The sequence below is a fragment of the Balaenoptera physalus genome (genome assembly GCF_965194825.1).
Source record: "Balaenoptera physalus genome assembly, chromosome: 3".
Lineage (NCBI taxonomy): Eukaryota > Metazoa > Chordata > Mammalia > Artiodactyla > Balaenopteridae > Balaenoptera > Balaenoptera physalus.
Window position 1 is genome coordinate 24938602 of NC_138890.1, and position 16725 is coordinate 24955326.

At 48.3% G+C, this 16725-nt stretch overlaps 2 protein-coding genes across 2 annotated transcripts in view; one reads left to right on the forward strand and one right to left on the reverse strand.

Annotated features, from left to right (window-relative positions):
- Nucleotides 1-16725, forward strand: part of LOC309658214 (uncharacterized protein) — a 607864-nt gene that overhangs the window by 302337 nt on the left and 288802 nt on the right. The window lies entirely within an intron of this gene.
- NSG2 (neuronal vesicle trafficking associated 2) overlaps nucleotides 1412-16725 on the reverse strand; it is a 58772-nt gene continuing 43458 nt past the window's right edge. The window contains exons 4-5 of the mRNA XM_082456606.1: nucleotides 5745-5855; nucleotides 1412-1708 (exon numbers count right to left, since the gene is read on the reverse strand). Coding sequence (XP_082312732.1) covers nucleotides 1517-1708; nucleotides 5745-5855 — 303 coding nt within the window. The 3' untranslated portion in view covers nucleotides 1412-1516. The remainder of the gene's footprint in view (nucleotides 1709-5744; nucleotides 5856-16725) is intronic.

A 16725-nucleotide genomic window follows, 5' to 3' on the forward strand; every position in this document is an offset into this window, starting at 1 on the left:
TTGCTAGGGACAACTTGTTATTCCGCTTTAGGTGACCAATGAATTTACAAGTGACTCGAGGTGACTGAAGGGTGGGGATGGGGAGGGAGGAAAAGTCAGATGATAGCTTTCAGCAGACTAGTTTGAGCTATGCTTGTCTTATTACCCAGCTATTATGTACGATGATTTCAGCATCATAGCAAGCCACACACAACAAAATGCCCTTTAAATGGCCTGTTTGAGCTTCGTGGGGAACCAGTACCACATCTCATATAGCCTTTCCCAGCCAGTTCTGGCTTTGCTGGACCTGGAGCCAACACCACACAGAGGGGGTCTCCCCAAAACGTTTGCTGGAGAGCCGCGTGGGAGCGCCTGAGGTGGGTCCAGGGCCACGGGAGGCCTGGGCAATGTCGGATGCTGCCTCCTGGCTAGGAGCTTCCAGAACCAGACTGCGGAGTTTGGACGGTGCCCCCTGTCAACACAATGGAGTGGCCAAAAGACGGCCACAGGTCTTAGCTTCCTTTAGGAATGATTTGGCTTTGCTGCAGCCCCAATGGAAAGTCTCCCTGGCTGTCACCTGAGGTTCCTGGTTAGGACCCTTCCTGTTCTTCCTAGTGTTATTAGCACTTTGGGAAACAGCAAACAGACACAAATTTTAAACTTGGGTGCTGTGCTTATAGCTTGGCCAAATGTCACATGCCCGTGCTGTACCTTCTTCTTCCTGCAGCCTCTCCTTCCTTCTCTTTCTACCTCTTCTGTCTCCTGGGCAGTACCCAGGTGTAGGGCTAGAAACACAAGAGAAAGACAAAGAAAGTCTGCCCGCTGCTCAGTGTTTGCTTATACCCTACACATCCCTAGGCCACGCAGCCCGGCCCCAGCTCCGGTGCCCATACAGACAAGTTTGTGCGAACTTTGCAAAACACGCGACGCGGCGGAGGCTTTTCTCTCTGGGTTGTATGCGTCCTGGGCTGACACATGCCACAATCAGTCCTTCTCTCCAACTCAGCAGTTCCTAACTTCCGGTATTCCTCCCCCGCAGACCGGAGGCCAAGCAAGCAGCCCCGCCTGCATCACTCCCAAGTTCTATACCTTCCGCAGCTCACGCTGAAGCTACCATCTCTCGTCTAAGAAGCCCAGGGCATCTGTGCTCTTTACCACCCTTCAGTGTCTTCCAGGTGCAGCCGGTCTAACCCTTTTTTTGTTCATTTTCTTTGTTTCTTTCCTCTTCTGTTTTTAAATTTTCCTAACAAATAATAAGCAGTGGCTTTGAAAATATCTTACATGGGAACAGTCAACACGAAACATGCCTTTGTACATGAGCCTGACTCGGGGACGAATCAACCCTACCAAAGGACGAAAAGAAATATTGATTCAGACAGCTCCAGTGCAGGAGATTTTCGGTGAGATCCCACCCACCCGCCCCCGGCCCCACCCCCGCCCCCATATCCCGGGAGTTCAGTGTTGTCTTGTAACTGGAGCTTGGCTTAGCCCACGGGGGTCCCCCTCTCCGCCCCCGATTCTGGCTGGGGGTGGGCCTCTAATGGCCCTGGGTCTTGGGCGGCTTGGGCTCGTGGATGACGGCGGCTGCCGACAGCCACGGCCCGATGGCCCGGGCAGTGCTCTGCTTGGCCACGCTGTAGTGGCTGATGACCGTGTAGAAGCGGCTTCTGGAACTGGGGTCCTGGGATGAGTAATAAGCATCCAGGGAGGCCGGGATACAGCGCTTGTGCTGGGGAAGAGAGAGACAGAGTCAGGGGTAGCTCAGCGGACTGCTTCCAACCCGCCCTGCAACACGGCCCCCCCACCTGGGGGCCACAGGCACGCCAGACTCTCAGCCAGAGGGCAGGGGATGGTACCTGGCCTGCGCCTGGCCCTCATCAGGCTTTCCCCAGTGTCATCACCATCATCAAAGCTGCCACCTACTTGAAGCCAGAAGAAACTAACCTGATGCTAGGTTGCAGGTTCCCAGAGGTGGAGAGGGGGTAGGAGAAATGGGTGAAGGTGGTCAACAGGTACAAATTTCCAGTTAAAAATAAATAAGTCCTGGGAATGTAATGCATAGCATGGTGACTGTAGTTAATAATACTGAAAGTTGCATTTTTGGAAGTTGCTAATAGAGTAGATCTTAAAAGTTCTCATCACAAGAAAAATATTTGCAACTCTACAGGTTGATGGATGTTAACTAGACGTATAGCGGTGATTATTCTGCAATATATACAAATATTGAATCATTATGTTGTACACCTGAAACTAATATAATGTTATATGGCAATCACACCTCAATAAAAATAAAGAAGAAAGAAAGAAAGGGAGAGAGAGAGAAGGAGGGAGGGATGGAGGGAGAGAGAGAGGAAGGAAGGAAGGAAGGAAGGGAAGGAGGGAGGGAGGGAGAGGGAGAGATGGAGGGAGGGAGGGAGGGAGAGAGAGAGAGGAAGGAAAGAAGGAAGGAAGAAAGAGAGAAAGAAAAAGAAAGAAAGAGAGAAAAAAGAAAAGAAAGAAAGAAAGAGAGGGAGAGAGGGAGGGAGGGAGGGATGGAGGGAGAGAGAGGAAGGAAGGAAGTGAGGGAGGAAGGAAGGAAAGAAGGGAAGGAGGGAGGGAGAATGAGAGATGGAGGGAGGGAGAGAGAGGAAGGAAGGTAGAAAGAAAGAAGAAAAAGAAAGAAAGAAAGGGAACGAGAGAGAAGGAGGGAGGGATGGAGGGACAGAGAGAGGAAGGAAGGAAGGAAGGAATGAAGGAAGGAAGGAAGGAAAGGAGGGAGGGAGAGGGAGAGATGGAGGGAGGGAGAGAGAGAGGAAGGGAGGAAGGAAGAAAGAGAGAGAAAAAGAAGGAAAGAGAGAAAGAAAAGAAAAAGAAAGAAAGAAAGGGAGGGAGGGATGGAGGGAGAGAGAGGAAGGAAGGAAGGGAAGGAGGGAGGGAGAGGGAGAGATGGAGGGAGGGAGGGAGGAAGAGAGGGAGAGGAAGGAAGGTAGAAAGAAAGAAGAAAGAAAGAAAGAAAGAAAGAAAGAAAGAAAGAAAGAAAGAAAGAAAGAAAGAAAGTAAGAAAGAAAGAAAGAAAGAAGAAAGAAAGAAAGGAAGAAAGGAAGGAAGGAAGAGAAAGAAAGAGAAAGAAGGAAGAAAGGAAGGGAGAAAGAGAGAGAGAAAGAAAAGAAAGAAAGAAAGAAAAAGGGAGAGAGAGGGAGGGAGGAAGCTGATGCTGATACTAATTCAAGGTCAACATCCTCTGCTTACTGACTGTGGGGTTACAGTGGACACTGTTGGTAGCTCTTTACCTGGCTGCTTCTCCCATCCCCTAACTGCTTCTCTGGGCCATTGCCTGCAGCCAATCGCTGTGCATTTCATTGCCTTGATTGGATAGTTGTAACTCTTTTCTCTTATATCAAAATCCTTGGTTCCTGACAACATTAATATAATTATATATTTGCATGATCCTATAATACATATCAAATGGTCACAAAATAACTGAAATATTATGAGTAATAGTTAAGACTACTGAAGGAACTATAGGATTTCTCTGCAGCTCTCTGCGTCCTTAGAATATATTCCACTGAGGGTGTACAGTCAATATACTGCATTCTACAGTCATTTGGAATATTTATTTTCTTGGTAAGTTTATGTTCCCAATTTGATATACAGCTAGATTTTAGCTTGTTTATAATTTCAGGAATTATTTTTTATTTATTTATTTTTACAAATACATCAAACATTTATACACATCAAGGACGAATGTATAGCAAGATATATCCAGAGAAGCCTTGCTCCCATGCCTATCCTTTCTGTTCCCTCCCTGCCCACCTGAGTCACCATTTTTCTTAGTCTTTTTAATTTATCCGTCCAGAATTTCTTTCTGAAAATAGAAGTAAATCTCCCTGACCTCCCCTTTTCTCACTCAAACGTAGCACCTTTTTTTCTTCACTATTATCCTGGAGGGTATTCTGTGTCCATGTCTGGAGCTCCCCCACCCCCCCCCCCCACTCATTTTCACAGTTGTTTGAAATTCCATTGTGCGGATACATCATAGTTTATTCCACTGTCTCCTATTGACAGTTGTTGCCAATCTTTCAGAACGTCAGCTTCTAACAACTAAAAATGTCATCTTAGGAAGTCATGTAGCAGAACCAAAGGACATGTGTTTTTAAGACAGAACAGTCCCCATTTGACTCCCTCACTTTGAAACATAACATCTGTGATGTCTTAGAAAACTCATAACAAAACGCTCTTAATCTCCGTTTCCTCAGATGTAAAATGGGGGCAATAAAACCTGTTTTTCAGAATGGGTGGAGAGCTCAACTGAGATACTGCTTATGAAAATGTCTAGGAAGGGGGTGACATATAATGGGTACTCAGTAAATGGTAATTTATAAATATTCGTTTCGGCTCTGAAATGTTACTACCACTAACAATTGTCAAGAGCCCAATATCTAGCAGGCCCTTTGCTAACCGATTTTACTTAAATTGCCTCCAAAATCCTGTGGGCAGACATTATTGACGCCCATTGCAGGCGAGAAACCTGAGGCTCAGAGGGGCGAGGGTATGCCCGGGGCTCATGCAGCCAGTTCAGTTTTTCAAGGGAAGGAACACGATCTGAGTGAAGGTGATGGAGAAAAGGCCCAGCTGCAGGACTGGGGGAGGCCACCTCAGAAGCTCTGCTCCCTGTCTTCACGTCTCTGCGGGGATAAGAAACCAGCCATCCAACCAGGAAGACTCACACCTAGGCGGAGCGCTCTGGAGACGGAACAGTCTATTCGGAGCAGGAGTGAGCTCTCCCAGATGCGGATGGGCAGTCCGAAGCGAGGGCCATCTGACAGGAGGCCCTCTACTGCCTACTTGAGACCAAGTCCTTCATGCAAGCCTGAAAACTCCTTGCCAGGCATATATGACTTTTTTTTTCTTGTAATTTTTTATTTCATATCAAAATTTATTGTGAATATACAACTTTTTAGAAAATAATTTTAGATTGTCACCATCAGTTTTGTTTTGGTGTTACTTATACATTTCTTTATACTAACTTTTTTACGTATTTCAACGCCTTTATTGAGTGCATAAAGTTTTCTTTTTTATTGAGGTATAGTTGATTTACCATATTTTATAAGTTTCAGGTGTATAATTTCATGAGTCACAATTTCTACATTTAAAGTTAGTATAAAATATTGGCTATATTCCCTGTGCTGTACAATATATCATTACAACTTACTTATTTTACACATAGTAGTTTGTACTTTTAAATCCCCTACGCCTCTCTTGCCCCTCCCTACTTCCCTCTCTGCCCTGGTAACCACTAGTTTGTTCTCTATATCTGTGAGTCTGTTCCTTTTATGTTATATTTACTAGTTTGATGTATTTTTTAGATTCCACATGCAAGTGATATCATACAGTATTTGTCTTTCTCTGTCTGACTTATTTCACGTAGCATAATACCCTCCAAGTCCATCCATGTTGCTGCAAATGGCAAATTTTCATTCTTTTTGTGGCTGAATACTATTCCATTGTATATATGTACCACATCTTCCTTATCCATACATCACTGATGGACACTTAGGTTGCTTCCATATCTTGGCTATTGTAAATAATGCTGCTGTGGACATTGGGGTGCATGTATCTTTTCAAATTAGTGTTTTCATTTTCTTCGGACACATATTACATTTTAAACAGTCTGTAGGGAGGTTGCCATACCCAGAATTGAAATGTCAGTGAAAAGAAGACATTGATAAACCCTTTAATTGAAGCTGACAGTCACCTGGGCCACTCCCCTGCCAGAAGCCCCTTACCTTATAGACAAATCCTTCTGGGCAGCTGTGGTCATAGGTGAAGGCTTTGTAAACCACCAGGAACACAATGCAGGCGAGGAAAGCTAGGGCCAGGCTGACGAGGATGGTGACCTGGAGAAAACAAAACAGAATCCCCCAGCCTCAGCTGGCCTGCCTTCAGTCCACAGGGTGCAGCCTTCGAAACCCAGAGCCGATAGGCAGCCTGGTATGTTAGAAAGAGGAGGGGGTGGCCAGGGGCCCAAAGAACCAGCTCTGTCTCAGCTCTGTCACCAGCTTGGAGAGTGAGCCTGAGCAAACCGTCTGCAGTCTCTGGGCCTCGGTGTCCCCTTCTTCCAGAAACTCTCAGAAGCTCCATCTTGGCCTAGTGTGTGGTTTCCACCCCCTCCCCATTTACTTTTCCTGTTAATTCTGGGGGGGGCAGGGGGATGATCATTAAGCCCTCACGTATGGTGCTCCTGCCTTCCATCACCGCCCTCCCTGCCACTGCTGGGTTCCAGTCTCAGGTATCAATGCTTATTCCACCTCCACTTGGACGTCCAGGACTCACCTGAAGTGCGTTCTCAAACCAAACTCCTGCTCCCCTCCCATCCCAAACCTGCTCCACACCCCGCATTTTTACCCAGCTCAGGAAATGTCAGCCCCACCTTTGCAGTCACTCAGGCCAAAAAGTTTGAAGTCATCTCTGACTCTCTCTTTTTCTCACATTCTACATCCTAGCTACCAGCAGAAGCTATCATTTCTGCCTTCCAACACACCCATAATCCAATCACTTCTGACACCCTAAATCATCTCTGTTGTGGCCAAAGCCATCATCATCTCTCACCTGCAGTACTGAAACTGCCTTCTAACTAGGGGCCTCCTCGACCCCTACATGTATTCACACACAGCAACCTGAGAAGTCCATTCAGACTTGAAGTCAAGGCATGTCCCTTCTCTGCTCAGAAGCATCTAATGGTCTCCAAATTGCTCAGAGTGAAAGCCCAGCTCCTAGCCATTATCAACAAGTAAGCTTTAAAAAAAAAAAATACCACACCAAACAAACTGAAGTCACCATCAGGATTTACCAGAAAGGACTAAGTGGCTAATTTCAGAGGCACCTCCAGGTTTGCACTGACCCCATCCCACCGCCTGTGTACAAAGTGGTAGGGTTACCACTGGTAGGGTAGTGGTAGGGTAGTGGTAGGGTTACCCCCATGATGCTGGGCACCTAGTGTTATAAGCAGACTTTTTTCATGTTGTTTTTAAAGCTGGTGGGCTTTTGAGTCAGTTGGCCGAGAAATATGGTAGAATTCCTATCATGGAGAGAAGGCTTATTGGGATTCAGAAGAAAAATAAAATCAACTTTTTGGGGGGGGCGTCCCTATCCCATCTCCTTCCCACCTCAGGACATGGTTTATAAGGACAGGAGGAGATGGGATTCTACATTACTCCAAATGGAGTCATTTGTTAGCAGCTGTAAATACTGGATGGAAGGAATTTGAAAAGGAAAAGAAGATGGGTGTGGGAGACGTCCATCTGAATCCTATGGGCAGACAATGTCCATGAGAAGTTCCTGTGCATGTGTGTGTATGAAGTTTTAGGGCGATGTGCTATTGTGATGTAAGAATTATATCTATTTGGTCTTGTTCCCGGTTCCTGGCACAGAGCTAAAACACTTGTAATTTCCTAAGTGATAAAGAGCAGGGTAGCAGCATCTTTTGTTGTAATATTTGGTTTTTTTGCCCACTTCCTGAAATAACTCTGATCCGTAAAGGTGAAAGGAGCAGCTTTTATTATTCATAACAACCCCCTTTCAACTACACCTGAGTTAATGTTATGTTATATTATGTTATGAGGTGACTTTTGGAAAGCCCCTAAGGATGGGGGCTGGTTGCCAGAGGAACTAACCATTGATTGGAGGGTTGTAACTTAACCGCCTCCCCGACCTCCAGGGAGGGAAGAGGGGCTGGAGATGAAGTTAACCACCCATGGCCAATGTTTTAATGAATCATGAAGCCTCCAGAAAACCCTAATCGAAGGGGCTCAGAAAGCTTCCAGGTTGGTGAACAAGAGCACATCCATGCCCCTGAGGGTGGTGTACCCCAAACTCCACTGGGACAGAAACTCCTGTGCTCAGAACCCTTCCAGACCTCACCCCATGTATCTCCTCTTCTGGCTGTCCATGTGTATCCTTTATCATCCTTCATAATGAACCAGTAATAGTAAGTAAAGTGCTCTCCTGAGTTCTGTGAGCCATTCCAGCAAATCACTGAACCTGTGGAGGAGGTTGCAGAAGCCCCCAGTTTATAGCCAGTCAGTCAGAATTTCAGCTGTCAACCTGAGATTTGTGACTGGCATCTGAAGTGGAGGCAGTCTTGTGGGACTGAGCCCTCGACCTGTGGGGTCTGTGCTGACTCAGGACAGTTAATGTCAGAGTTGAGTTAAGTTGTAGGAAATCCAGGCAACCTCCACCAAGAATTGGAAAAGTGCATGGTATGGAAAAAACCCCAGACATTTGGTGTCAGAAGTGAGAGTATAGAGAAAAAGTGTTTTTTCCTTTTACAGGGTGACACATAAAATTCAGTTCTAGACTACTGTCCACACAATGTGCTGTCCACCCTCTCCATTCACATCCCAAACCCTCAGCTGCAGCCTGTTGCTCAGCCATCAGCCTCCTCCCCAGGATTAGGGTGGTGACAACATGGGGTGAGATGGTACAGAGGTCAGACTGGAGTCACCCAGCAAGATGTGGAGAGAGATGGAGATGTCAGAGGCCAGAATTTGGAACAAGAGGTGCTCCCAAAGACGCATACCCCCCTTAGAACCTCCAAAGATAGTATTTGATTAGTACAGGGACAAGAGCCACCCAAGACTACTGCTCATTGCTGAGGACCTAAGAACACCCAGTCAGCAGGTGTTTGGAGTATAGATGTAAAGAATTTTAAATGCCCAGTTTTCCCAATAGCCAAAAGGTAGAAATAGCCCAAACATAATCAACTGATGAATGGATAAACGAATTGTGGTCTATCTGTACAATAGAATATTATTCAGCAATAAAAAGGAACGAAGTTCTCTTACAAATGTGGATGGACCTCAAAAACATGCTAAATGAAAGGCCACATGTTGTATGATTCCATTTGTACAAAATATCCAGAATAGGTAAATCCATAGAGACCGAGTGCAGACTGGTGGTTGCCAGGTCCTGGGATGCGGGGAATAGGGAATGACTGCTAATGGGGATAGAGTTTCCTTTTGGGGTAATGAAAACATTTTGGAACTAGATCGAGGTGATAGTTGCACCACATTGTGAATGTACTAAATGCCACTGGATTTTTCACTCTACGTTCTCAACTTTATGTTATGTGAATTTTACCTCAACTTTCTAAAAAATGCCCAGAGCTCCGGCTGACTTTGTCAAATGGACCTTAAACTCCTGCTAGCATCCCCTCATCAGAGCTGCCCCCAAGACTGGGACAGACACGCTCACAGTCGCCTCCATGGTCGCAGACCTTGAACATGCAAAGGAAAAGTCGAGAGCTGCAGCCCGCCCTGCCACCACCTGATGCAGGATCTGGGGGAACCCGCAGAGAGCTCCCCCTCCAAATGACTCCGTACAGCCCCAATCTCTGACTGAGCAGAGAGCCAGGCCTCTTAACTGACTCGGAAGCAGGACAAGACTCCAGCGTGGACGTCCCCAGGCAGGGCTGCACTATTCCCCTGGTTCCCAGCAGGCTGGTGGTGGCGCTGGGAGCTGAAGCAGGGCCCGGCAGGCTGGCTGTGAGACAGGTTCCCTTTATGGTGGGTTTTTTTTTTTTTGGTGGAGCGGGGGGGACCGCTTTCATTCCTAACAGCCCCCACCTAGGAGGGGCAGGATCTGATTCACCACAGCACTCCTATGGCTTGACGGGATGAGCACAGCAAATGTTTCTGAAACAAGAAAAGAGAGGGAGGGGAGGAGAGAGAGGGAGGATCCTAAAGGACTCAGTGCTGATGCCTAGATGGCCACCACCCCAGTGGATTCTGATTTATCGGGTCGGGGATGGTGGGTCCAGGACACTCTCCAGGTGATTTTAATGTACAACCAGACATGAGAACCACTACTCCAGCATGACTATGTATGAGGGTTCTCGAGCTTAGAATCACCTGGGCAGGGTTTTAAGCGATCCTGAGGCTCTGGCTCCGTCTCAGACCAATTACATCAGAATTCCAAGGCAGTTGCTGTGTGCAGGCGAGTATCGAGATGAGTGCGGGACATAGACCCCAGGCAGGGTGGCCTATATGACCATCAGGGTCAAGGTCTGACGCTGACTGGGACGCCAGGGGTGCAGCCCACCCCAGGGCATCCTTCCGAGCAAGGCTAACTTCTGCCACGTGTTCCACAGCCCCAGAACGAGGGTGATGGGAGGCCGTTTTAGGCAAAGATAAGTCTGCCTCCCCGCCCTGAATCTTGGTAACTTCTGCAACAACTAGAGGTCGGTCATTCCTTAAGAGCCTGTGGAGGTCAGAGAGTTCAGGGTTGTGAATCGGGCACAAGCCCTCCCTCAAGGCTTCACAGCCCACAGGGCGGGGGAGAGGTAGACAGGAGGACACAGGCACTTGTAACACAAGGGTGGCACCATGAGTGAGGACATCAGCCCAGAGGGCTGCTGGACCTAACCAGCCTGCGGGTGGGGAGATCAGGGAAGGCCTCCTGTGGGAGGTGACTCTGGAAGTGACTTCAGGGAAGAATGCCAGGATAGGGGAGGAAGAAGGTTCTGAGCGGGGAAGTCACATCTGCCGCAGTGCAGAACCTGGGGCTGTTCTGGAAACATCATATGGTTTGTCATGGCTGGTCCAGAGGATGCAAGTGAGGGAGAGACAGGCCTGGGGCAATGGGTAGGTAGGAAGAGAATAGATAAGGAAGGACCAAGCTAAAACTTGGGCTTTATCTCCAGGGTGGCAGAGAGCCCCTGAAGGTTTTAAGCAGGGGGATGACAGGATTAGAATCACGTTTTGGAAAGATGGTATGGTGGGGCAGGGAGGAGGGAGGTGGACGTGGAAGCAGGTTTGCAGGGGCAATGCTGGAGGCAGGGAGGCTGATACACCAGGACATATGCCCTAAATAGGCCAGACCTGGGGCTGTAGGGGTGGAAGGGCTTGAGAAGGCCTGGGAGGTGAGCAGAGTGATGTGAAAAGGAAGGCGGAAGGGGCTGACTCCCTGGAGGAAGGAGGATGTTTGAGCAGGGTCTGGATTCCTAGTCTTAATGACCGAGTCTGTGTTGGCTATTGGCTGGGGTGGGATGGGGATACTGAGGTTTCTGATTGGTTCCAGGGTGAGGTTTTTCCTGAAGGCGGGTCTCCGTGGGGCATCCTGAAGCTGGCCTCTCCCTTTCCGACGGATTAGATTCTTGGATGTCAGAGGTCTTAGCGCTTGGTCCCTGCAGCAAAGCTCCCGGTGTGGCAGGGGAGCCTCAGAGGACCCGGGAGGGCAGTCCCCGCTTCCCCCATAGAGCACCTCTGAACGTGAAAGCCAGCAGCGCATCAATATTGCTTGACTCAGTTTATATAACCTCGTTGCTTGGAAACATTCTACAGCCTTTGGCTTTACCTCCTGAATATAACAGCCTGGGATTAGAAATAAACAAGTTCTCGATGCTGATTTGAGTGTTTCCTTAGAGATTTGGTCCTCCCTGCTCCCCGTCTCCCTGCTCTTCCCTTCATTCACTCAGCACATGTTTATTAAGGGGCCCACTGCGAGCCAGATGCCGCCATGCAGCAATCGGGAGCTTACGGCAGGGAGAGGGTCAGACGCCGAACTAGCAAACCACCAAATAAATAACTTCAAAACAAGACCTGAGCAGGATCTGGAACAGCGAATAGGAGGGGAGCCTCGGATATGGTGGGCAGGGGTGGGAGAAGGAGCCCCACACAAGAAGACCCTGGGCCAGAGCCACCTAGACTGAGGCGCAGCCCCAAACCCCTAAAAAGAAGAGGAGCTCGGGGTCTCAGTGGACCTGGAAGAAGCGGTCTGACTGAGATGGGAGGAGGGGCACGGGGGAAAGAGTGCTGAGGTGAGGCCCCATAGGCCTTTGGAGACCGAGATCACCCCTGTCCTGCCCAGGAGAGGAGCTTCCTCCAGCTTCCATCCAGTGCTTTCCAGGTAACGTCCTGCTCAGCCTGGCCTCCCTCTGCCACCGTCCAGCCTCTTAGGCCACGGCTCCCTGGCTCACAGTTTCCCCTCCAGCCACCCGCCACCCCCAGGCTGCTGAGGGCTCCTGCTGTCATGCTTATCCGTGCCTTGCCCAGCCCTGGAACACACCATCCCCACTACCGTGTCCTTCCTCATCAACCTCCTGGTCCAGCCCTGGGGCCCCTTCCCTGAACACCTGATCCTGCCCTGCTCTGTACCTGGGGCCTGCTTGGGCTGCCCTGATGGAACCCACCATGTCGTCCTTACCTCCTCATACCTCTGAACCCTCCCTCTGCTGGGAGTGCATTGGGCAGCCAGCAATCTCATCCCTTCCTCTGTACCCAGCACCATGACTCCCACGGTGGGGGGGAACCCATAAACATTTCCTGAACTGAAATGCTGAATTGACTTAAGACCTGGAGGATGAACACACCCATATACACATGTGCACACACACATGCACACACACACATGCGCACCCCTTCTCCCCACATACACACACGCAGACACTCAACCTGGTCCAAACCACATCACGTGGGAGGGGGTGGGGCACTGAAACATCTGTACTTCTCCAGTCCCTAGTCTCAACCCCTTCCACCACCCGCCCATACACATGCTCAAAATAAAGTACCTTAACCTTGAAAAAACTCAGGGTTTGGATTAGAATCAGCTAAGACCTGCCCAAGATCTCTCCTCCAGCTTTTGAGCATAGGTCAGGGAGAGAATAGAGGAAGAACTGAAAACAGAGTGTGCAGCCAGGGGCTCTGCTGAAGGTGTACTTAAATGGCAGTCATCGTGACCGCCCTGTGAGCCACACCTCCATATAGTGATAATAGCAGCAGTAGTGGTAGTCACAGTAACAAAAGATGCTAAGAGTTATTGGGAGCTTACTGTATACTAATATCACCACCATCATATGAAGAAAGTAGAATTCTTAACCCCATTTTGCTGATGGAGAAACTGAGGCTCTGAGAAGTTAGGTGACTCAGGTCCCACATGTAGTAAAAGATAAGTATGAACAATGCTTCAAGGTACCTCAAGGGCACCTTGAACTCACCATGCCAGAACCAGCCTGCTGTCTTCCCCTCAGCTGTGGTGGGAAGCAGCTCTGACCACTCGCCTCTGGAGCTTGCCCTCCTGCAGCCAACCCTGCCATCCCTCCCACTTCTCTCCCCAGCCCCACCCCAGTCAGCCACCAGTTCCCGGAGCTTCTGCCTCTGGTGTGGTTTGTTCATTTCTCTCCACCATCTTCATCATAACTTCCCTGGGTAGGACCACCATCACCTCACCGCTGCATGCAGCAGCCTCCCTGCTGCTCCCCTGGCCTCCAGCCTCCCGGCTTCTAGACCAGCCTAGACTTTCTAACAAGCCAACCTGAGCATGCTGCTTCCCTGGTGAATGAGCCGTCACACCTACAGGGTCAAGTCTGAACTCCTTACAGAGCAGACAAGGCCCTTCCTGATGGAAACTCGATTTGCCTCTTCGGCCCCAACCCCTCCCCCCGCTGCCTGACTGCACCCTCATTCCCCCCACCTCTAAGCTCCTGCACCTGCTGGCGCCTCTGCCCGGAACGCCAGCTTCCCCTCCCAAGGCCATCAAGCTCCTGCTCATCCCAGACCCAGGTCAAGTTTCTTCTCTTCCCCAAAGTCTTCAGGTGGTATTTAGCGACTGCCCTGTCTGCTCACCGCTCCTGAGACACACTTCCCAGAGCACTCTAATTAACCACCACCTGTATGCCTCCCCTCCTGAGAGGCAGTGTGGAATAATACAACACACTTCCATTTACTAAGCACTGCTTGTGTGCCAGGCACTCTTCTCAGCACTGGACGTGGATTTATTCTTTTTTTTTTTTAACATCTTTATTGGAGTATAATTGCTTTACAATGGTGTGTTAGTTTCTGCTTTATAACAAAGTGAATGAGCTATACATATATATATATATATATATATCCCCATATCTCTTCCCTCTTGCATCTCTCTCCCTCCCACCCTCCCTATCCCACCCTTCTAGGTGGTCACAAAGCACCAAGCTGATCTCCCTGTGCTATGCGGCTGCTTCCCACTAGCTATCTATTTTACATTTGGTAGTGTATATATGTCCATGCCACTCTCTCACTTCGTCCCGGCTTACCCTTCCCCCTCCCCGTGTCCTCAAGTCCATTCTCTAATAGGTCTGCGTCTTTATTCCTGTCCTGCCCCTAGGTTCTTCATGACCTTTTTTTTTTTTTTTAGATTCCATATATATGTGTTAGCACACGGTATTTGTTTTTCTCTTTCTGACTTACTTCACTCTGTATGACAGACTCTAGGTCCATCCACCTCACTACAAATAACTCAATTTCGTTTCTTTTTATGGCTGAGTAATATTCCATTGTATAAGTGTGCCACATCTTCTTTATCCATTCACGTGGATTTATTCTTACAATAGCCCTACGAGATGGTACATTTTCACTTTTTAGGCTAAGGCACAGAGAGGTTACATAATTTTCTCAAGGTCACACAGCTAATTAAGTAATACAGTCAGGAGTCTAACTCTCTAAAGTATGGCCTGGGCTCGTAGCCTATGCTATACTTCTCGTAAAGCATTTATTCACTAAATATTAAGCGCTTACATGTGCCAGAGAGAGTTCTACACACCGGGCGTACAGTGCTGAGGAGGACAGTCAGGTCCCTGCTCTCGTAAAGTTTACCTTTAACTGTTTCGACAAGTGTCCACTTCTGCAAAGGGGAGTAATAGCAGTATCTGCCCCTCACAGTTCTGAGGATTAAATCAGATAATGGATGGGAAGCCCTATAGTGCGTTGAATGGTGGCCTCTCAAAAGATATGTCCACGTCTTAATCACCAGAACCTGTAAATATGATCTTATTTGGAAAAGAGGTCTGTGTAGATGTAATTAAGCTAAGGCTCTTGAGATGAAATCATCCCTGGATTGTGCAGGTGGGTCCTAAATCCAAGGACAAGTCCCGTTACGTGAGACACACAGAGGGAGACAAACACACAGAGAGAAGAGAAGGGCATGTGAATAGGGAGGCAGAGATTGGAGTGAAGCAGCCACAAGCCAAGGGACACCTGGAGCTACCAGAAGCTAGAAGAGGCAAGGATAGATCCTTCTCTAGCCTTCAGAGGGAGCATGGCCCTGCCAACACCTTGATTTTGAATTTCTGATCTTCAGAACTGTGAAAGGATGAATTTCTGTGGCATTAATCCAGTGTGTGGTCATTGGCTGTGGCAGCTCCAGAGTGCTTTCCCACAGTGTCTGGCATATGTGCTATAGATGTGCACTCCTCCGTCTCTCCATATCATCTGCCATGCTTCTCAGCAGGTACTTCAAAGGCTCCAACCACTGAGGAAGACTGCCATTTCTCAACATGTATTTCTCTTGTATACCTTTTCAGCCCTTTTTTCCTTGGAGAACTCCTAGCCATGCTTCAAAGCCCAACTCACAACATCTCACCTCCTCTGGGAAGCCTTCCCTTGCCAATGTGTGTTCTCACCACACTTTTTTTCCCTTCACCACTTAGCACTCAGCCCCCTGTATCACGACTATCCATTCTATTGTGTGTTTGCCTCTGTGGTCCCAGCTCATGACCTGGCACAGAGCAGAATGTACATCCCACATTCCCTACCCCCACACCTCTTTCTTCATTTTTGGCACAAAACACTACCAAGAGTGAATTTTAGGGCCCCTTTTAACTGTTTCACACCTGACAGGTTAACTGGATAAAATCATTGCATTGGGTCATCTGAAGCAGTCTGTATGATGCTGGGAAATGATTAGTTTTGCCCCTGAAGCAATCTCCTTGTCTGCCTGCTACGCCCTAAAAGACAGGAAGCTTTTCTCTGATGGCTGGGTGAATTAGGCCTTCATTCTAGTCAACGTCCTTGCAGTTCTCTGCAGTAGCTGTGGCCCCATCCTTACAAGGTTCCCATTCTGCCTCTGCCTCTGATGAGCTGTGTGACCTTCAGCAAGATGCTTCACCTCCCTGAGCTCCCGTTTCCTCTTCTGTTAAATGGAAACAAAAATCCCACCCCACAAGATTGGTGTGATGATTAAATGAGATGATGTCTGTAAGTTATCCAGTGTTGTCCTGGCCCCTGGGCTTAACCAATAATAGCAGTCACTTATTGACTGTAATAGTGCACTGGTACAGTGTCAAGTGCTTTGCATGTAATATCTCCTTTAATCCTCATGATAGCCCTATAAGCCTAAGTATTACCCCCATTTTACAGTCCCCCTGTGCACACTAAGGCACAGAGTAACTTGTCTGAGCTCACGTGGTTATTGAAGTAGCAGAGCCCGACTGGAACTCTGGAATATCTGATTCTGAAGCCCTCAGTCCTAAACACTACCCTAACAGACTTTCTGATAAATATTCCTCAGTCCTGCTGCTGCGTTTGCTTGCAATAGTGCAATGAAGCAAGGCGATATGTACTGTAAACTTATTCTAGGAGGATGTGTCACCGCAGACATGAAACCCCAGGAGTTAGGAAGAGAGAGGAGAAAAACAAAAACCCTCCCACTGTCTGCCAAGCCAGGGTGCTGATCTAGGACCCTCATTATGCCAGAAAACATGAACTTCATTAACATTCATGTACTGCAGCATCTCGGCACCATGATACCGAATAAACCGTCCTTCTTTATGAAGAATGCAAACCCTGGAAATCTCAAAGCAATAGAACCACTCATAACGGGGAGATTAAACTTTGTGGGGAGATAAAAACAGAGCTGCCCAACAGACATTCATCTTTCGTATGTGACAGCTGGAACCTCCAGAGACAGAATTAGACTACCCAGCGCCCTGCTCCTGGCTCTGCCTCAAAGATCCTGACA